At 37.7% G+C, this 23,583-nt stretch overlaps 1 protein-coding gene across 5 annotated transcripts in view; it reads right to left on the bottom strand.

Annotated features, from left to right (window-relative positions):
• Cep85l (centrosomal protein 85L) overlaps positions 1-23,583 on the bottom strand; it is a 167,358-nt gene that overhangs the window by 108,544 nt on the left and 35,231 nt on the right. Inside the window, exon 1 of one of the 5 annotated variants that reach the window (XM_020176936.2) lies at positions 7,372-7,810. The exons of 3 other annotated variants lie outside the window; for them this stretch is intronic. In XM_020176936.2, coding sequence (XP_020032525.2) covers positions 7,372-7,444 — 73 coding nt within the window. In that variant the 5' untranslated portion in view covers positions 7,445-7,810. Of the gene's footprint in view, positions 1-6,044; positions 6,156-7,371; positions 7,811-23,583 lie in introns of those variants that run through there. One more of the 5 variants, XM_074075656.1, reaches the window with a different exon arrangement.

Here is a 23,583-nt window from a genome sequence, read left to right as displayed (position 1 = left end):
AGTAGTAGCTCAAGAAGCATAAGTGGCAGAGCACCTGTCTCACAAGAACAAAGCCCTGTGTTCAAATCCCAGTAATGCAAAAAAAAAATCCTTTATGAAGGAGCAATCATAATGTATCTATCAAAAAGTAGTCAAACAACAGATAGCAAAAAAAATGGAGGAGCACTAAGAGGCTATGCTCCTCCCATCCTAAAGAGACCCAAAGATCAGCACAGACATGAAATATGAGGTTTTTAACTAGAGGTAAAATTCTAGGTCAGAGGAAAATAAGAACCAAGAATAAAAGAAGATCGGATTTTAGATTTGTAATTAAAGTAGTCCTTGAAGACAATCCCACTCAGTTAAAATAACGTTAGTAGCATCAAATTAATAAGTGTACTTGTTTGCATAAACACACTAATTAATCAGAAAATAACATTAAAATCTAGCTCAGTGTGCTTACTGGCTTTCTTGCATGTAAGGATTAATCAAAATTTTAAATAATCAGTAACTAGTAGTTGTGGCTTTCTAAATATAAAAGGGGGAGAGAGGGAAAAGAGTGATGTTGATCAAAAGGAACAATGCTTTGGTTAGACTAGAATAAGCTTTAGTGACCTATTATATGTGACAGGGACCACAGTAATAATAATGTATTACATATGTCAAAATTTGCTAAAAATAGATTTTTAACATTTTATCACAAAAAATTTGGTAAGTAAATGAGTATTTAATTACCTTAAATCAAATCTTTCTACTATTATATAATAGATCAAAACATCTTGATGTACCCCATAAATTCATGCAATTATTATTTCCCAATTAAAAAAGAATAAAACTTAAGTACATAAATACAAAAGAGAAAGCTGGTGGAAGTTCCTTTTTATTAGTTATTGCAAATAATTTTTAAACTATGACCACAAAAAAATAGATTCTTCACATATGATTGTGAACTTCCTTACTTTCAATTCTACTATAACAATGGCCGTAAGCCACAGTGGTTCAGGCTGCAGTTAAAATTGCCTTAATAAGTAGAGTTCAATTTCACATAAGTATGAACTGAAACCAATAAATATTCACCAAGTACTTCGAACATATAATAAGGAATACAGAAACATTATTATAATGATCAACATAGACAAGACTATTTCATTCTAAGAAAAAATGACATGCCTATTGATTTTAGTGTATGTAAGGGCCAGAGATCCCTATATTCTGGTTACGTAAAACTCCTATTCAAAGAATTAGCTACTCAAAATTAGGACCATATATTTAATTTTTAATAAGCTACCTTTTCTGTATAGAAGACAGAAAAAAATGAGGCACAGTAAAAACTAATGAGATTGCTAATAAAAGCACTGTAAGTTTAAGGCAGTACACTAAGTGGTACTCCTGAGGGGTCTGCCTTTGTCTTAAGATATAACTATTTCACATAACATCACCTTACAGAGAAAATACTCTTCATGATAGTAAAGTATTCCAAAACTAATTAGAATCATCAATATACAAAAGAAAATACACATCCTGATGAAAATAAACTTCCCAACCAGCCACTGGCTAGAAGGCTGAGATTGAAAGGATTGCAGTTCCAAGCCAGACAGACAAATAGCTAGCAAAACCCCAACTCAACCAATAGCATGGTGGCACACCTATCATCCCAATGACAGCAACAAATTTACAATAGGAAGATAGTAATCCAGCCAGTCTGGGCAAAAAGCAAAACCTTGTCTCCAGAATAACCCAAGCAAAAAGAGCTAGACCTGTGGCTCAAATAATAGAGTACCTAATTCATAAACAGGAAGCCCTGAGTTCAAGCCTCAGTACTACCAAGAAAAATAAACTGTCTTGAAAAACAAAGTTGTTACAACCTATGAAGGCTACCTTTATTTATATAGGCACTGACCTCAAAGGACAGAATAGACTAATTATTTCTCAATAACCCTTTGTTTTTCTGATAGTTAGGAACATAAGAAATATACATTTAAATACATTTAAATGAAAAATTTAATGGCTACCTTATGTGCAGAAGACTGAAATTGACCCCTAACTCTCACCCTGTACAAAGAACAACTCTAACTGGATCTAAAATCTTAATGTAAGACTTGAAACATTGAGGCTACTAAAGGAAAACTTCAGAAGATATAGACATAAGTAATTGTTTTCTGCATAGAACTCCAAATGCCCAGGAAATAAGAACAAGAGTTGACAAATAGGACTGAATCAAATTAAAAAGATTCTGCACATCAAAAGAAAGTTACCAGACTCAAAAGACAACCCACAGAATGGATAAAACTCTCTGCTAGCTATTAACAGATAAATGATTAAAACCCAGAATATACAAAGAACGCAAAAAACTAAACAGAGTAATTCAGTTAGTAAATGAACAAATAAACTGAATAGACAGTTCTAGGAAGAAATACAAATGGCTAATACATGAAGCAGTGTTCAATATCCTTAACCATAAAGAAAACGTAAACCAAAACTACACCAAAAATTCCATCTCACCCCAGTCAGATTTGCCATCATCAAGAAAAAAAACAACAAATGCTGATTAGGATGGGGGAGGGCAGGAAAGCAACCCTCAATACTGTTTTTGAGAATGTAAATTTGTGCAACCACTGTGGAAGTCAATATGGAGGCTCCTCAAAAAACTAAAAATAGACCTACCTTACGACTCTACCATACCACTCACTCTTGAGCATATCCAAAGAAGGGTAAATCAATATAAGAAAGATACCTACATACCAATGTTTATTGCAGCTCTGTTCACAATAGCCAAAAGTGCCAACCAACCAATAAATGGATAAAGAAAATGTGATATACACACCATACATTATTCAGACATAAAGAAAAATGAAATTATGTCATTTGCAGGAAAATGAATGTAACTGGAGCTCATATTAAGCGAAGTAACGAGGTTCAGAAAGACAAACTGAAAGAAAGAGCAGTCATCTCCCCTGCCCTTTCAGAGGTAGCTTCCTTACACACACAATAAAATCCATTCCTTACAATACCTTACGTTATGATCAGGCCTTCCTCACCTCACATTCCTACCCACTCAGCTCTAGACTCATTGGACTTTGACACTCCTGAAACTCTCCAAACTCATTTCCACATAGGAGATTACACTCCTCCCTTTGTGTCTGGCACCTTCTCATCATTGACACCTCAACACAATGTTACCTCCTCAGAGAGGCCTTCACTGACCAGATTACCCAAAGTAGCTCTGCCCATGCTCTGCCACCTCACCCAGTTTCCTTTTCTTCCCTAGTATTTAATTCTTGTTGAACTATCTTATGTGTTTACTCACAGACCGTCTCCTCCCAACTAGAATATAAGCTCCCTTGGAGCAGGGACCTTTCCTTTCTTATTCAATGACGTATTCCTGTATGTCTACTAGTACAATGACTGATATACAATTAATATTTATTAACAATAATCCACAAACATTTACTAAGGTAACAAGCACCTTACTTAACAGCAACAGTATGAGGACGGGAGGCATGGTTCAAATGGTAGAATGCCTGCTTTGCAAACATTGAAGCCTTGAGTTCAAACCCCAATCCCACAAATAAATAAATGAATAAATAAATTAAATATTGGTATGAAAAGTAATTTGGTATTCTTTTTATGCTAATCATTCCCATTCTTAAAATAAGTGACCTTACACAATAAATTGCTTTTAGGATTTTTTTTAATTTTAGTGTTCTAAAAATATTAAAGCATAAAATTTGAAAATCCCTAAAGTAGTAATAATAATTATTATGTTGAGATTAAAAGTTATCTGGATGATCACACTTTTTTTAATGCACAATTCATGGAAACTAATTAAGTTGTAACTCAGTAAGATACTATCTAGAAGACTTCAAATTTCATCTTCACATACACATTTTCCTTCCAGACCAAAAAACTCAAGACTCTTTAAAACCTTTCTATTCACTACATACATAAATATTTACAACATGACAATAGGAGTTATCAACTCACCATTTATTGTCCGGCCTCAGATTAATCTATTAGTTTCATTCAAGCCAAGAAGTGATCAATTCCAATTATTAATCAAGTTCACTTCACAAAAGTCATCACTACAGTTAAGATTCACCACTCACACTCCAATGCCTATCATGAAAAAACATGTCCAGTTGTGTTTAGGCTAAAGAGTTATATTTCATTCTTATCAGAGTGCTCTTAGGGCCATCTAATCCAGAATCACAGCAGAAAACCTTATTTGTTGTAAAATCTTACCAGTTATTACCACTGACATTATGACATCACTAAACACCTTATAGCAATGCATCAACTATGAAGAAGCAAATTAAAAGCTCCAGGCAATGAATTAATGACATTTCTTAACCTCAGGTAAGTGCTTCCTATAACATTTTACCTTTTAACACATTTTAAAAGTATAATATTCTACCACAAAATACGTTAAGGATTGAGTAAACAAGATAGGGTGAATACAGGGTGATATGGCCACAGACAAAGCATAGCACTATATGATGACAGATTTCAAAAACCTGAGGGAAATACATCCATCCTTCATCCAACTTTGAAACTAAAACACATTTTGAACAATAGGGTAATCTCAAATGTACTTATTCAAACGCACTTGTTCTATTTAAAATTAGCATTCTCACCATATTTACCAATAGAAAAGAAGTGAGGTGGAGGGTCTTTGTGATCATTGTATGAAAATACAAGAAAACATTCACTTTATTTTGCTTTATAACACAGTTACTCATAAAGTTAAAAAGCTGTGGGTAAAGTCAAACAAGATTAAAGTCTAAAGGTCAAAAAGCTCAATATTTTCCATCATTTCTATTTGTTTCTTACTACTCTTCCCTTAAAAAGAAAGTTTCCTCTAGATGTTTAAAAAACTGGTTCTATATTACCCTTGATTTTTCTCTTTACTCTAATTACCTGTTTGTATAATCAAACAAACCAGTTTTAGAACACCTAAAATTAACCCTCATATTGAAGTAAACTCATATTAAAATCAGAAATTATTTACTTATCACTGTCTTTACATTGGCCCCCAGGACCAAAATAATTGGTGATAAACTCAGTAAGACTTTGTCGCCCTTTGTTTTCAAATAAGTCATTAAATTGCTCAAATAGTCAAAATATATACCATATGAAGGATGGATGTATTTCCCTCATGTTTTTAAAATCTATCATTACATAGTGCTACACTTTTTCTCTGACAATATCACCCTGTATTCACCCCATCTCGTTTACTCAAATATTTCAAAAATATTAATTTTCAGTCAGGTGCCCGAGGCTCACACCTGTAATTCTAGCTAGTCAGGAGGCAGAAATTAGGAGGATGGAGGCTTGAAGCCAGCAGGCAAATAGTGGGACCCTATCCTGAAAATAACCAACACAAAAAAAGGGCCAAGAGAGTGGCTCAAGTGGTAGAGCATCTGCTTAGCAAGCATGAGGCCCTGAGTTCAACCCACGTACCATCAAAAAAGGTAAATATAAATTTTCTTCTAATTCTTAGAAAAAAGATCTCCATACGAATAACTTTTCACTGACTTTCGCTATCTGCTCATTTGCCAAAGAAACCACAGGACTCCTTTGTCTAAGGCAGTAACTTTTGAAAACTTATTTTAAGTTATTTCAAATATTTATGTTTGCTCAAGAAGAGAATTAACAAACAGGAGCCACATCACTATTACTGTAAAAATAATCTATTCTCAGCACATAAATGAAAAAAAAAACTTCATTGGAAAGGATTGTTCTAATTTACCAATGGTTTATCACTGTCAGAGCTAAGATAAAATACATGCCTTTGTAAAGATACACTGTCCAAATTCCTTAAAATTGGGTAGTATTTTTAAAGTACTCTCTTCCGCTATATTCCATGCCATAACAAATGCCTACACACTATAATATTAGTCTTTCAATTACTTGCTCAAAACACTAAGGTGTTTTCTTCTTAGCAGAAAACAATGGAAAAATGGATACAGTGCTTCTATAGCTCCAAACATGTTATTATTACCACAAATAAATTTTAGGTGGTTAGGTTACAAAGACATCACAGATGGCTTCTGACATGCATTCACACATAACCGGGGCTTCCTCTCCATCACTGAAGTCACTTAGATGGCGTAATTGGTGAGCGCTGAATAACAGAAGCCTCTTCTAAGGACAGATAGTACCCATTTTAGAAAAAGTAATTCCCTGCATGTGTTGTTTTCTTTACTAAACTCACACCTATACTAAATTCTATTATTTCTGACAGTGTTGCAGGTCTAAATTTAAGAGAATTATTTCAAATCTAACTGGTTTTTAAAAGTGCAAATGTTATTTTTAAAAACACATCACAAATAAACTATCATAAAACTGCATTGTTCGAAATTTCAATAGCAAAGTGCCTCATTTTTTAAAGAAGAAATAATATCAAAAGACTCCTTCCAAATGCTGCTTTCCTTTTTTTTTAAATCTATACAAATATATCTCCAAATTACACAAGTCCAATGAACCACCTACATTTGTAGAAATTTTGTATATTACATATGTCTTTTTTATAAAAAGTGTATGTTTCACCTTTTCAAAGGAGTTCATAACTCAGTTAAGATAAAGTGTCAGGAACGACTGTCATGGTCAGATAACTGGTCATGGGCAAGCCAAGCCTCATTTTCCATCCCACTAGGGGAGAACTGATTGTAATTTCGGTGGCTCCTGCACAACTTGCAAGTGATGCAGGCACGAAATGGCTGTCCGCACGCGGACGTAGCAAACCCCTAATTTTCCTTGAAGGGGCCTGGAAAAGGCAAAGGAATTAGAAGCCCTATTGCTCAAAGGTCGATTAGCTCCGAGGGACGTGCCATGCTCTCACGCCAGAGGAGGCTGCGGGGCGGCGACCCCATTCCTCCCGGGAACTGAGGTCCCTTCGGGGTCTCGCACAGCAACCGCATCCCCGGCAGCCCCCTCCGCCCTGAAAAGCACCCAGAGAAGCGGCAGCGGGCGTGGACTCGGCAGGGCCGCCCCGCGCCCCACCGCAGACCCGCGGCCCATCTGCCGCGCCCCGGGCCTCCGCGGCTCGGTCGCTGCGACCTTCCCGCCTGGTCCCGCGGGCAAGTCCGGTCCCCCCGCCGGCCACGCGGCCCCGAGGGAAGTAGAGGAGGAGAACGGACAGCAAAACCCAACCCTCGGGGCCCGGCGGAGCTGGGAGTCGCGGAGCGGGGCTGCCACCCCGGGCCGGTGCGCCGGGATGCGGCGGACGCCGCCCGCCAGATGTCAGCGCCCGAGCGGGGGAGCGCGGCGGGCGCGCGCCGGCGTCGGGGAGGCGGCTTGGGGAGGAAGAGAAGGAAACGGGAGCGGCGACAGGGTCTCCAGGCGCCGCTGGTCGCCGTGACCCCCACCCAGCTGGGCTGTCCTGGTCCTTACCCGCCGAAAAGCTGCGGGCTCCGCCGGGGCTGTCCCGGCCGCTGGCCTCGGAGGCCAGGAAACGGCCCCACATCGCGGGCGGGCCGGGGGCGCCCGACTTCCCACCTCCGTCCTCCCCTGCTTTCGTCTCCGGCTTCTTCGGCGGCGGAAACTTGTGCGGAGCCTGGGCCTCGGCGGCACCGGCAGAAGGGAGGACGGGCGAGTTAACGGCTGCTCAGCGAAGGGCGGGGAGCGCAGAGGACAGATTCGCCGCAGTGGCCGCGGTTGCCATGGCCAAGCCGGCTGGGTTGAGGCCCGGGCCGGGGAAGTAGCGGCTCCGCGATGTCGGGAGCTCGAACCCCGGCTGCGCCGCGGCTCAAAGCCTCCAGGTTAAGTTGCAGCTGCGGCTTCTCTCAGCCCCCCTCCGCCCGCGGAGCCGGAGCCAGGCCTGGGCCGGCCAGGGAGGAGGCGGGGCCTGCGGGGGGGCGGGACCTTTGGGGGCGGGGCCTCGGGAGCTCACTTAAGGCGTGCGCGGCGCCGGCGCGGGGGCGGGGTCTGCGGGTGCACGCGTTTCAGCTCTTTTTCTGGAGGCTGCTCTGCTACAGCCCTTCTTCCCTATCGTTTTCCCCGCAAGATAAGCGGTGGGCCATAATTTGACCTCGGGCCCTGTTGTGTATTACACGCCCCACCCTCGGGTAATTTCCCTCGCCCTCTGGGGTAAGGTTATGAAAGAGGCGTGGAGGATCTGCCCCTGCACCACCACTGCTAAAATGAAGCGACTAGACTTGGAGGGGCTTTCAGTCTAAATTGGTATTGGGATGTGGATTAAAGTCATCATCCACAAATACCATTTATACATCACTGTGGGGATAGAAAAGGGTTTTCCTTCAACAATTTAATGGGGAAAAGTGTAAGACGGGTGTCGAATATTTCTAAGACACAGAGATGTATTCAAAAAAGGTAGACATGAAAAAGACCTGAGGGTAATTAGGACTAGAGAGTTCAGTTTGCGGCCTTAATTGTAATATTAACGTCCAGTGTTGCAGATAAGCAACCAGAAGAGTCCAAATGGCACCATTTACTTTACTTTGGAAATAAAGTCTTCCTACCTCCCACACCTTAGCCTTGGCCTCCTGCTGGTCTGTTCCCACCCTTCTGAACCTGAGTACTGAAGCAGACATCCCAAGCAAAGACAAAAAGATGCAGCATCCTCGTTTAAATCTTCTCGTTCATATGATGATCCTTGCAACATTTAGATTAAAAACAGTTAATAAATACTGTTGGAGCACTATAGTAGGAGACGGGCTCCGAGATAAGCCTATCACTCAGAGGTAAACCAGAACTTAAGTCTCTGCCCTCCAGAGGCTTTCAGTCCAGTGATGGTTTTTCCAGTTTTGGAAGTTTGCTAACAAAGCCCTTGTATTTACATTTTTCCTGAAAGATATTGTAATTGGGAAATAATGCTTAAAATTTTTAGAGATTACATTTAGTTAGGTATTCTATCACCACATCTGCGTTGCAATTTATCTGATGGCAGTTGTACATTTAGTCTCCCAATGACTTTCAGTTATTTCTCCAAATCATGAGATGTTGGCCAAGGGTCAACTGTCTCTGATGATAAACAGTGACATAAAGACACAAAAAAAATGAGACTAGTTCCTTTTTCTGATTTAAATATGACACTTGAATGGGGTAGTTTTAAAAAAGAAAAAAACCAAACATCTACAAAAATAATTTCCAAAATTAGAAATATCAGAAGCTATAATACTGTATCCAGTACACAATTATCATAATTCATAGTTACCATAGTCTCATATTACATACAGCATTTAGTAAACACACAGACTTTTGAATACAGTTCTAAGAAATGTATGACCTATTGCAGATATATCTTGGAGTTCAGAATTCTGAGTGTATACTGAACTGGTACTTCCCCCATATTCATGAAACATGAATGATATATCCATGGGGTGATCCACATTTCTCAGAATTTTATTATTAAAATTTGTCATAGCACAAAAGAGAGAACCTAAGCACTACGTAATCATTACTAAAACTGATGTACACTGGCATATTTTTGTTTTGTTGTGACAGTATGCTAAGATCATAAGGAGAATCTTACAAACAAAGATTGTTATTTTTGAACCTAAATAAATCTCTGTCTTGGTAATTGTTCTACTGAACATAGGTAATACAAGTAATAAAGAAAACAGTAACAGTGTATTTATTTACATATGTCCACATATATGTAAATATGGTTGCTCAGGTAAAATTTAAATGCTTAATGTTTTGGGACAGACTCTTGTTTGGGGAGGGGATGTGAACTAGATCAGAAAAAAGAAAAATAGTGCTAAATCCATCAAATTTAATACCAAACTATATTAAACTCATTTAAAATGTTCCATTCAAAATGGCATTGTTTTAAAATGAAAAATAAATGTTGCATTCATAAGTTTTAAATTTGGATTTAAATCTCTGAACTGATGTTTAGTACAACTCAGAGAGCCAAAAAGGGGTATAAAGAGCAATGGATAACGGTGATTTTTTAAATTAGAAGAAATGCTCACTCATGCTATGGGAAAACCTGAAGAGATCTTTATATTTACAAAAGTATAAAGTGTCAAAACAACACAAACAATAGGTAAATTAAACCAAACAATAACAATTGAAATAGTTCCTAAAGAATGATTGCCAATAGATAGAAAAAGATTTATGGATGAATTCTAAAAATTCCAACAGCTAGATAATTCTGGTGTATCAAGAACTATGATTTGCAACCTTTTCCAAGTCAGAAAAACAAGTTATGCAATTATGTTGTAATAATCTCAAATAATCGCTCATAATAAGGAAGAAATAAAACTAGGATCACTCTTTCTTTTTTGAAGATGGATTCAGAAATCTTAATTGGTTTCCTGGAAGATAGAATTCAGCTACACGATAGTGACTAGAAGACAAGTAGTTACTTAATCTGTCTGTGCCTCAATTCCCTCATCTGTAATTTGGGAATATAACAGTGACTACTTCATAGGTTTGTTGTTAGGGTTAAATGCATTAACATTTGTAAAATACTTAGAGCACTTCATGTCTGCACAATATTTGGTAATACAAATGCACAGTCTAGAAATGGAACTCAAGAAAAAATAATAATTGATATGGGCTAGATCAGTTGTAAATCATGCTTTATATACGTGTCTCAGATGGGGTAAAGTACTGTTTTCTATCTTTTCCTGATCCTTCCATTAGCATTACCAACTATACCAGGAATAATGGTGAAATAGTACAGTGTTGAGAAATATTTACCAAGTTCTTTGGAGCCAAGTTAAAAGATGATTTCATTCTATACCGTGATTCCCTGAACTCCCCATGTGGTGGCTGTTTAAGTACTGGGTTTGATGTCCCTCCCTGGTACTATCAAAACAGAGAAAGGAAAATTAAGGAGAGGTGGTTGGCTGGAGCTAAAAACGCGAGGACACCTCATCTCAAGCCTGATTCCTGGGAAGTACAGAAAATGAAATCCACCTGTACCTTTGCCTCAAATGTGAACTGTAATGGCCAGTGAGAAAATAAGATATGGAACACTGAAGCTGTCCTTGGGAGATGGAGTGGGGCTAGGAAGGATGGAATTCCACCAATAGATCACATCTTCCAAGGTACTATCAATGTTTACTGGAACTGCTTGTACTGACACCTTTGTCAGTGGAACTTGTAGTGACTAACTGGTCATACTGAGCTTATGAAAAGAAGCAAGATCATTTACAGTGAAAGGAGACAGCAACCTTGACAGTGCTTGCATAGGAAACAAATTCTTCCCTGCCTGTCTTCCTTTTTAGACACTGGAGTGCAAATAAGAAGCATGAAAGTGTGGATTTCAAGAAAACAGATCATGTCCTTACTACATACATACACAGCCTATTTGACATGCACTAGAGGGCTGTTTAATAACTAAAAATGTCTAAAATATTCTGGAATTAAATCAAGATGTTCTCAGTGAAAAATGGGATATCAGTAATTGGTAGTAGTTGCTGGAGGGGAAAAAAACCTCAATTAATATACTTTCAATGATTGAGACTTCTCACTAAACCAGCTATTTTATATAATCTTCAAAAGAATCTGTCATGAAGAGTTACTATTAACAACACTTCACAGAGGAGTTAGGTAAAGCCATACAGGAAGTATAGAGCTAGAATTCAAATCTGAACCACAAAGTCCATGCTTTTTCCACCGTGCTCTTCAACAGGTTGTAAATAAAAATAATATTTTTCTTCAGCTGCCATGTGAGAAGAAAGTACCTAATTATAACATTTCTGGGTAGTGTTTAGGGTTCAGCTAAGATTGGTAACTGTGACATTAAACTATGGTGCCAAATGGTTTTCTTTTGCTGTAACCAGTAGCTTAAGTATAAGAGAGAAAAGACAGCAGATAGATAAACTGGGTTTGCCTGGACACCTAGGCAAAAGGACAAGGTATTTAAAGATAGTGGCTGGAGCACAGTTCAAATAATGGGGTACAGAATCTAGCCTCTCTGGAAAAAGCAATGAAATCAAGAGAAGGCTGAAATGCTGAGAGAAGGTGGAGGAAACACGGAAGTGGAAGTTTTGCAATCAAAACACAAATATAATGAGAGCAAGGTGGTGACTGCTGGAAAGAACCGACCTTAGGGTGAGAAAGTAGGATGTTAACATTTAAGGCTTTAGCGGTGGGGCAGTGGAGGAATTAATCTGTGAGTCAACATTGAAAGTGTGTCTCTCTGATTTCCCTTCAAGAAAGACTTTAAAGTTCCACTGTAAGGAAAGCAACCTGCTGACAGCCTCCAGCTACTACCACTCCCAGGATCTGCCTCCACCTCTAAGTGGACAAGATGCTCTGTTCCCAGGTATTTCCAGCCAATGACTGAGCATGGGGCAGATCCAGGGCCTGGCTACTCTTCCCAATGTAGAGCCCTTCTAATCATCAGTGTTTGTTCTGTTCCTCCACTGGGTTGTCGGGGTTGTCGTAGACCTTGTCAGATTGTGGGCTGAGCCATTCCTTCCCAGTCATGCTTCCTGCCTTTGTCATCTTTCACAGATTACCACCAATAAACCTCTACATGATATTTCAGCATCTGTACCACCAAAAATAAAAATATATAAAGGAGTTGGATTTTTGTCTATGTTTCTTATTTTAAATAGGAAACTGGAATTTCTATAGAACATAATGAAAATGTTTCGGAGATGACAGTATACCAGGGATGAGTTATGTCCTGGGAGGAAGGTCCTCTATGCTCCCGACTGGGCTGGGCCTGCTTGGCAGCTGCTGCCCCAATTAGAAAAACTTGCTACTATCCAAAGTACTTCCACAAGCAAGTTACAAACTTGTAAAACTTATTGAGTTCTTTGAGGTCAACAGGATTTTAATTAGTTAATTAAGAGTAATTAATTGCTTACAACTTCACTACCCAAATTTTAAATCATTAAGACAGTTTTCATGGTTAAAAACTTCATGACAGTAGAAGAGAATTCAATTCAATACACTCTGTTAACTCTGGTAGGTTTTCAGTATTTCTTATACAGTTGAAGAATTTAGGATCTCTAATTGTAACTAGAGTTAACATCACCAAAACAATTCCTACAGGGATTTGGGCTAATTTAAGAAGTAGATCCTTTTACTAAGGTATCAGTGGAGTTCTGGAATTTTAATAAGCATTATAACATATTCAGAAAACCAAAAACTAGCTACAATTTTCAGGTTTATGAGAGAAGTAATTTATGGTTTTCTTCTGATTGCAAAAATAATACATACAAAAAGAATGATAGTATAGAAAACATTTCTTAATTATTCATTTGGCCATTATTTGTGGAAAACCTAATAGGACAGAAAAGTTAAAACTAGAGACAAGTGTGAAAGACTACAACTTCACTCTAACCTTTTATGGCTATTTAATTCTCTTTTATATAAACATGCATGTGTAATGTGAGGCTTATCAGTTTATTTTAACCCAAGTTATCTGTTAGAAAAGATAGATTCACTTTATACTGCAGGCTTTATACTCTGTCATATTCTAGATAACTCTGAATTACTATTATGGGCTGATTGGAGAAGTCAACCTGACATAAATTCAATTTGCAAAGTCTGGTACCTGTACTTAAAAATAAACTTCAATGCTGGATACCAGTGGCTCACATCTGTAATCCTAGCTACTCAGGAGGCAGAGATCAGGAAGATCCAGGTTCAAAGCCTGCCCGGGCAAATAGTTCCGGGAGACCCTACCTTGAAAAACCGTTCACAAAAATAAGGCTGGTGGAGTGGTTCAAGATGAAGGCCTTGAGTTCAAGCCCCAGTACCGCAAATAAACAAATACTTTAAAAGATCACTTTAAAACAATACAATAATTATGACATTGCAATGATCTTAAATATATATTAAATATGAGAGTGGGGAAAAGCAACTAAAAAAGTCAATACATTTTAAGTATATGTTGTAAGTAAATCAATAACTATTATAAGTTGACATTTAACTATTCACCACATTCCAAAAATTTAGTATCACACTGTCTCAAACACATTATTGAAGATGAGTTTTAGAAAAAAAAATGTGGATCACCTTATATCTTGGATACGTCTAATCTAAGTTAAAATTAGCCTCTTTTCCCCCTATTTTGAGCCATAAACAAGGTGTTGCTTAATATTCCTAATGTTTTTTGACATTATCTTTGGTGAGTTTATTTTTAACTTACTCTCTAAAACTGAGTTAAAAAAAGAACAGAATCTTACAGTTGCTTTTCACAACTACATAAACTTTTAAAAAAATTTTAAAACATAGAATAGCCAATTCATTATAGTAATTGAGACTAGTTTTTAATGTTCATTTTACCTTGAATCACCAATTATTGAACCGCAAAATAGAAGCACAAAGAGCTAAATATCAAATGTATTCATTATCATAAGTGCTCACAGAAAATAGGAGATGAATTTACCAGTGAACAAATCATCTAAAATTAATTCACAGTCATGCATATTTTGTGGATGCTAGCAAAATAAAGGAAATTACAAAAGATCAAAATCAATATGTAAGATACATATGAAGTTATAGAAAACACCCTTAATTGGGGCATTCCAAAAAGATTTACATTAATTGAGTCTTTATATTAATTAATTAAGTACTTTTCTTCCATGACACATAATCTCCTAACGTAGTTGTAGAGCAAATTTTAGCCTTAGTAAAAGCTGGGTAAGTTATGTATACTGTGAAAAATGGCTGAAAAATAACTGCTTTCAACTGAAACAGAAGTCACAATAGCTCACATTCATTTTCATAATCTTGCAAAGGTATGTGGTTTCAACAGGAAGGAGCTGCAGAGATGCCAAGGGGGTGGACAGCTGGCACCTGATCAACACTGGACAAGAATGGAGTGGAAAAGCAGCACCAGGAGAAATGGCCCCCTGTTGTCTGGCTGCTGCTGCCTTCTTTGCTCTCCCTTAAAGGTCAGTCTGGCTCTGGCCCAGGCCCAAGATCTAAGTTTCAGATCATGGCAGGCTTAGGAGAACCACACAGACTGGAACATATAATCCCACCCCAGCTTGCCCTAAAATGGCCCCTGAATATGTTTAGCTTCTGAATCTGCTGTAGTCTTAACTCCCTGAAACTGTTTTCCAGAAAATTAAAGCATAGAAGAGCAATGCAACATTTCTTCAGTTTTGATTTGGTGTTTTATCACATTATTTCTTTTAAAGAATTTTCATCTTCCCACATAGCAACTTTTAGAACAGATGGCTTAAAATGTCTTAGAGGAATTGAGTTGAGTCAGCAGATGAGTGACTGTATTGCTGTGTTTCCCTGGCAGAGACAATTACCACCCCTTGGTACCTGCTGACGTGAAGACAGCACTGGGCACTATAGTTTTTCTGTTGTCTTCATCCAGGGGGGGTGTGATGGATATCCTTACAATGGTTTGGGACAAGTATGGACATTCCCTTACCAATATAATCACAGTTCAGAGGCAAACTTTATAGGCTACAAGGAGGCTTTGCTGAGGTGTCTGGCCACCGTCCTTGCAGAAGGTGTCAGCTGAAAGAGACCTCAAAAAGAGCCTCGGTGAAGCTCATATACCTCGATCCCTTTTCAGATAGTGGCAAAAGACCAGATGCAGAGTATTGCACTAGGGAGTAGGTGGGTGAATTGGCAGAGTGCCAACTGAGGGAGCTCACTGTTATGCATGAGGCAATGGCTTACACAGAATCCTAGTAAGTAGTTACTAGAATCATAGTAACCTACACTGCCACTCACTTAAACCCCAGGGTTGCTGAGAGAGAAAAAGAGCCACATTACTCTGCCACTGGAAGAAAAGTAAAACAAGCGCTGGTCTAGGTTTGTGAGATTTATATTGAATGCCTTCTTGAAATATTTTAGTATTAAATTGAGCATAGTCTTTGAAGGATTACATGTCTGCAACTCAGTTTATCCTAAGTCTTAGGATGCTCAGAGGCACCAGTTACCTTTGGCGGTACCTCATTCCATGCCTGGGGATTTTGTTTTTGTTTTTGAGGCCCTTCTGGAGTATGAACTCAAGGCCTCACACTTGCTAGGAGGCATTCTACCACTTGAACCATACCTCCAACCTTTTTTAGTTTTAGACATTTTTTTGTAGGATCTCATGTTTTTGCCAGGGGACGAGCCTCAGACTATTATCCTCCTACCTGTCCCTCCCATGTATCTGGGAAAACAGAGCACTACCACATCCAACCAGTTGGTTGAGATGGAATCTTGCTAACTTTTTGCTTGGGCAGAACTTAAACTGCAGTCCTGCCAATCTCCACCTCTCAAGCAATTGGGATGATAGCGATTTGCCACCAACCTGGCCCTTGACTTTGTAATGTCTGCAACTGTCTCATTAACTCCCACCATGGCTCCTCTCCATTGGTTTTCTTAAATATGTGTGGTTTTGTTTGTTTGTTTGGCAGTACTAGGGTTTGAACTCAGGGTCTCACACTTGCTTAGGCAGGTCCTCTACTACTTGAGCCACTCTACCAGCCCAGGTTTTCTTAAATATGATAAGGAGAATGTCACTTAAAGAGACAGGTGTCAGAATAGTCAAGTAAAAAATGAATATTGATAAACTGAGTAAAATATAATTACCATATAATGTCATCTTCAAATTTTCTTGTATTTAAAAATGATATGTTAAACTAATGTATGAAAGAATAGATCATAATTTATATCCAGAATACTTTTTCTTATGTCTTGAAAAAAACAAAAAGTATCCTAAATCATGGTTTATAAATATATTCTGATAAGGTTTATTATTTTTCTTTAAAATTAAATTTTTATAAACCATTTAATTTTAGCCTTACTAATCTCATCACCATTAATAAATATTCAGAATCATGAGGAGGTTTTTTTAGTTGACATATTTAGATTAATACATTAATGAAATAAGATTTGGATGCAAAAATTGCTGAAGATATTTACTTAGGCTTATTAAAAAAAAAAGCCAGAAAAATAATAGCAACTACATGAGATGCTGTATCTCTAACAACTTAATATATTAATAATGACAACATTGCTTATTGACTTTAAATGTCTTTAGTTTTATAAAAAGCAATAAAACTTTTGTATAAAAATATTCAGAAAAAAAGAGAAGGAAAGCAATTATAAGTGACATTGGAATCTATCTGTAATGATAGTTAAAGTACAATGCTAAAACTACTTCATAGGCCAGTGGTAATATACCATGAAGTGGCTTGTTAAATTTCAAGATGATGGCGCTGGGCAAATGAGGACAAAGCCTAAAGTGCCAGCACCAAAGACTTGGGTTTGGGCACAGCTGCGCTCCCTGCTGCCTTACTGTTGGCATTAAATGGGATGATTGCAATACTGGCTCATACAGCCATCATGAAGAGGAACTATGACCATGTTTGAAAAACACTTCATGAATTTAGATAATCTCATCCTTCTGTGAAGGACAAGGGCCAATAATTTACATAAGAAACTAGAGAAAAAACAAAAGGCATTATTGAGTGCTGAGTACTGTGCCAAGAATTTTACATGTACTGACCATGTCTTCATAACAAGACAGAAAATAGTCCTAGGAACTGTTATTATCCTCAATCTATACATGAAGAAACTGAGATACAGACAGGTTCAGAGCTACACGATTAGTGTCAGCAAGTTACAGAGCAAGAATTCAAAGACAGGTCTACCTGACCGTAGAACCTGAGCACTTTAATATTAGCTATGCTGTGGGGAAAAGTTCAACTTCATCAGTAACCAAAGATTTAATAACTGAAACATGGAAATGGGAATGCAAAGGAATGATAAACTTCTAATTCCAGTTGTCTCTATAGAGGAGGGGAAGGAGGTAGTGAAATTGAGAAGAGAGTATACAAAGACTTCAAAACATATAATATTTTATCTTTATAAAACCAATCAGCATTTGATTTAATAAGCCAGGACTATGGGTTATGTGTTTTTTTCATACTTTTCTGCATGTTTAAAATAATTCATACTAAATAAGTGAGCTAATGTCATCCTGTTTCATTTATATGAAAATTAAATAATTTGGAAAATAATTCTGGTGAAGGTTTGGAGAAACTGATATGCTCGATACTTTTATTGATATAAATTGGTCCAACTCTTATGGAAAGCAATTTGACAATCATTCTATTTAAAACCATAAAAATAATTACACACTTTGGTTCAGTAATTGTCCTTTTGAGATACTATCCTAAAGAAAACAATATTAAGCTATATACACATGTAATTACAGAAATGCAAAGATTGAAAAATTACTCTATATATGCATAATTATTTGAAATAGTGAAGTATAAAAATATAATAAACAATCTAAGTATTTAACTATGTAGAAATAGTCAATAATTTGCAGCCATATACATATATTTAAGATTGGGGGGTGCAGTACTGGGGTTTGAACTCAAGACCTCATACTTACTAGGAAGGCACTTTACCACTTGAGCCACACTTTATAAACTTTGATATTCTTGAAGGCTGTATTGCAACTTCGTAATGATTATGATATAACATTATTTGAAAGAAATCAGGATATGAATAGCATATCCCTTAGAATTAAACCAATGAAAAAGAAGCTTAGAAAAAGTTCAGGAAGCAACACCCTAAAGTGGTAAATACCTAATATGTTTTCAAATGATGAGATTATAGACATTTTACTTTTTTCTTTCTTACAGATCTTTGACAGCATTGACCTGATACATTGTTTTTGTAAAGTAAAGTTATTACATAGTACAAACCTAGCTTTGGAAATAATGAGACTCATCTGAAAACAAAGAATTCAAGATAGATGATGAGGAGTTCCAGGAAAGTTTGCACACAATACAAAATCAATGGAGGAGGTCAGAGGAAGAGGTAGGCGAGATCCATCAGGTTGGGGTCAACAGGAATGTTTCATGAAGAGAGGTCATCTGTGGACTTAAATGATCAGTAGGGCAGAATAAGAGCTGGAGACTGGGAGAGGGGTTAAGGAATGGCCATGCAACTTCTAAGTGGAAACATGTGGAAGCATGTGACATGTTCTCAGGACTCAGGACTTCATGTCAGGGACTATTTTATGTTCAGTTTTTATCTTCTGATTTTTTTTTTCAGAATGCAGTATCTTAAAAGTTTTCATGGTTGAATTAATTTTACAAAACAACTGTTTGTAGAATCATAGCACCATAATTATGAGTTGTGCTTCTGGCTTCAAATTTTTTTATCTAAAAATAATCACAGTGACTACATCTTGGGAAAACAAAGCCATTACCTATTCTTGTGCTCCAGCTATCTTGGTAGTCACTTACTGGAAAATGGATCATGAGTTAAATAACTGCGTGTTTTTAGACCAACTGCATGTCATTCTTACCTTAAGTGAGTTGATTAATGAAATACTTGGAGAACTTTCAGTCTCTAGTCATTCTCTAATGCATGAACATGACTTAGAAAAAAATCCTTTACCATCACACAAGCCTGCCTATGCTCCTCAAGGGGCACAGTCTGACTCTCCTATAAGCTTGCTTCAGAGTGTACTTTCTTATGCAGTAAGGAGAAGCAGACCAGTAGTAGAGATGTGGGGAAGGAGAGGAGGATCCTAGGGTAGTCTAGGGCTTGACATGCTCACCTTTACCACATGTACCAGCTGCTCTTTGCCTAGGTTCCTAGGGTTAGATAAATATCTCTTGAATAATATATGAATCAACAGGATGAATGATGTTAGCTGCCATTTATCAAATGATTACTTAGTGCTGGGAGTTTACATCTATTTAATTGTCATAAGAATCCTGCCACATTTATAACTCAGAGGACTCAGATTCTTCTAGTTTTTCATCCTTTAAGATCTGTGTAAGGATTCTGGCATAGAGTGGGTGGTAGTTTTTGATTTTTTTTTTTGAAGGCTATATTGCAACTTTAGTAATGGTTGTGATATAACATTATTTGAAAGAAATCAGGATATAAAATTGCATATCCTCTAGAATTAAACCAATGAGAATTAAGCATAGAAAAATTCAGAAAGAAGAAATACCCTAAAGTGATAAGTAGCAAGCGTAAAGCCCTCAGTTGAAATCCCAATACTGCCAAAAAATAATTAAGATGAGTATAAGATACAACTTTCCAATTGCCAGTTTCACATGCTAGTGAGAAATCTGCTTTTCCTCATTTCTCCTCTGCTTCACTTTCTATTTTCCTGCACAGATCAAATTATCTGTCTGTCCTTCATCTTTCCTTGTTCACTTTCTCTTTTGTCACATTACCTCTCCTAATACTATAATGCATCACTCCAATTTCTTCAGTCTCCAAACTGTCAACCACATGTGACTTTTGGGTAACACACAACTATTTAATTTAAGGGGAAAGCTAAGGAATGGTCTATTCTGGTGCTAAGTAACAACTTACTGTTCCATATCAAAACAATTGCCCCTAGTACAGCCCTAGGCTCAGCTATTTTGCTGAAGTGAAAGCACTTCTTAGGGTTAGTGCTTTCATCTCCAGCTCTGGGATGCTCAAATTTCTTCCTTCCTTCCTTCCTCCCTCCCTCCTTTCCTTTTTTCCTTCTTTCTCTTCCTCCCTCCCTCTCCCTCCCTCATTTCTCCTTCCCTCTCCCTTCCTCTCTTCCTTCTGTCCCCCCTCCCTCCCTCCTTCCCTCCTTCCCTCCTTCCTTCCATCCATCATTCCTTCCTTCCTTCCTTCCTTTCTTCCTTCCTTCTTTTCTTCCTTCCTTTCTCTCTCTATGCTGAGGATTGTGCATGTACTGTACCACCAAGCTATACTTTCAGCCCCATAATTTTTTTTTTCTTAAATGAGCTGCAAACATACCCAGTTCTCCTCCCATTTTCTGGAGATGTTTTTCCCTGTGTCACCTGTGCTGGTATGGAATTTCTGGGCTCAAGTAATCTTCTCACCTCAGCCTCCCAAGTAGCTGGAACTTGAGACCAACTCCACAGTGCTGGCTTCCAAATTCTTATTTTATTATGCAAGCAATTTATTATCTACATGGAAATTCCTCCTTCATAGTCACAGCGAACCCATAAAGGGGCTTTCCTAAACTTAAGAGTACTAGAAATCACAAGACTATAGTCTACAAGAGTGTAAATACCATTTTGCTCCACTGCTATGTTATTATCCACATTTTACACAAGACCAAACAAGTTTAGTGAAATTAAAGAAAAAGGACTAGAGTCTGAATTAAAAGCCTGGCCCGCCTAACTCAAAACTTAGATTCTTTCCACTACCAGGATGAACACATGCGAGTCAATACGTATTGAATGTTTACAACATGCCTGGTTCTAAGAAGTAGTTCAAAGGGCTTCAACCCTTTGAACTCTTACATTAGGAACTATCCATTTTATTGATACAGAGATAGTAATTTGCTCAGAGCTTCAGAGCCAACAAGTGGGAAGGTCGAGATTAGAACCCAAGTAGTCAGTCCCTGGGATTCTCATCATTAACTGCTGTCCTCTGTGAGCCTCAAGCCTTAGCTCCCCCCTTTACTTTCCACAGCTGGAAATGGGGGCAGCTGTGAGTGACAGTGCTGTCAGCACCCTTTAAATAACTCCAGTGTAGTTTGAAAACCCAAATTTTCTGGAAACCCTCATGGTTTAGGGGCATTTTTGAGGTCTGGCATTATATACTAGATTAACTCAGGGAAAATTAATTTATAAGTTTTGAATGGCTGCCTTTAAAAACAATAATGAGAGACTCGATCTGATTTAATGAGAGAACTGAATTTTAAGTCAATCATTAGAATAAATGTCTGGGAATCACTTTTTTCAGGAAAGAGAAATAGTTTTGTCTCCAGTGGTAGCAAATACTGACATGGGAGGTAGGCAAGCAAAGCCTGTGTGACCACTTGGCAGGGATTCTGTAAAGCACCCAAACTTCTAATGACATGAAAAGTTCTCATCCTGAGAGTTCATGATCTGTGTTCTACATGTTCAGAGGAGAATCACATTGATGGAAATGTGGAAATCGACATGGGGGCATACAAAGGGAAATTAAAGGGTAAGATTTTGACTAGTGTTTCTTCCAATTCTGGTCTAAGAATGATGCTCCTGAAGACTTTAGATTTCCTGGCCCAGGCCTTCAGAGAAAAAAATTACTAGCATGAAAAGGGGCATTAAATGAGGCCACCATAGCTTAATGGAGCTATTCCTTGAGAATATAAAACTTGATTTCTTTTACACTCAAATTTCTGACCTAAGGTTTGATTTTCTGAGTGGACATGACCATCAGGTCTGATGTCCCATGCAGATAACAATTAGCAGTGTTTGGGTAGGAACATCTCTTTAAATTAATAGATGAACATCTTCATGTACAGCTGGATCTTAAACATGAACTACAACAGTGGTTTTTAGCTGTTTTCCTAGGGTCTCATTTGCACACAAAATCCACGTGAAAACTACATTTTTTTGTGATATCTGGTTTATCTATTGAATTTCTTCATTTAGAAAAAAAATAAATAAACAGGCCCTCTGAGACTTTGGTCCACTGCTCTATTCCTAATGGACTGAAGCCCAGAGAGGTTAGATGATTCCCAGAAATGACAGAGGTAAATTTTAAACCTAGACCACCTCTCCCAGCCTTGTCCAATGTGGAGAACTTCCCTGCCTGTCTACAACCCACTGTGAGTCTACAGAGTGAGGTCATCTGGGAAGATGCTGCAAAAATATTGACTGGCCATTTATTATTTGTATGATTAAGTGCTACATGTTCGAATTTGATCCTCATAATAATTTACTGAGTTGGTCTGAAAAAGTGTATCTCCCCAGTCCCTAGCCTTAGTTTTTCAAAAGATATAACTGTTCAAAGACATTTCATTCCTCCAGGAATTATTGTAGTAGATAACCAAAAGAAAGACCTCTAATTCCAATCTTCTGACTTTTAGAAAAGCAGGGCTCTGTTCTTTATATTATGTCCTGTTTGTGCCAGGTAACAAGAATATGCGGTTCCTGTATAGTTAGGAGAGCAGAAATGTCATTGAATAGGACAGGTCTCCAAACTGACAGACATGAGATGAAGGACAAAGTTTCAATGCAAACCTATGGGCCTAGGCCCTCTGCAGAGCTTTAAAGAGATACAAGGGATATTCAAGTATGCTTATGTGTTCCCTGAGTAAGATGGCTTGCATTGATATGCATACCTCATCTTCAAATAAATATATTCTTTTTGTTCAATAAAGTATAACTTTAATAATAAAAAGCATTACTGAATTCACAGTAATGTGTTTTGTCCTCACAAATTTTCTCAGACAACTTCTACTAAAAGTATAGCTACTGTTATATGGGACTCTAGTAAAAATGAGATAAGAGTTAAATATTGGAGACCATCTGTTTGAGGCTAAAATAAAGGGAACACAACAATATGGAGATAGAAAATAATTATTTTTAAAAATACTTTGTATTTTTTCCTGTGTTTCTATTTTAAAATTGTACATCTAAATTACTGCTTTTTGTTTTTTATGTTGAATGGCTGCAAATTATCTGGCTTTGTTTATTATGTGTGGTCACATCATTGATTCTCAGAAAAACTATCCTCTCGCCTAGCCCTACATTCCTCCAAGATAATATCATCTGTAGGAGTCAAGTTTCTTGCCAGGAGAGATGATTTGCAGAAGTAAACAAACTGGAATTAAAACCATGTAATGTTAAAGAAACTTTCAATCTTGGACAGGACATTTATAACGAATAATATCTTTGCTATGAAGTATCTTTTAAAAAATGTAATTTCCGGTCACTCTGACCTACAGAATTAGAA

This window comes from Castor canadensis, chromosome 1 (genome assembly GCF_047511655.1).
Source record: "Castor canadensis chromosome 1, mCasCan1.hap1v2, whole genome shotgun sequence".
Lineage (NCBI taxonomy): Eukaryota > Metazoa > Chordata > Mammalia > Rodentia > Castoridae > Castor > Castor canadensis.
This window is presented reverse-complemented; position numbering and strand designations above follow the sequence as displayed.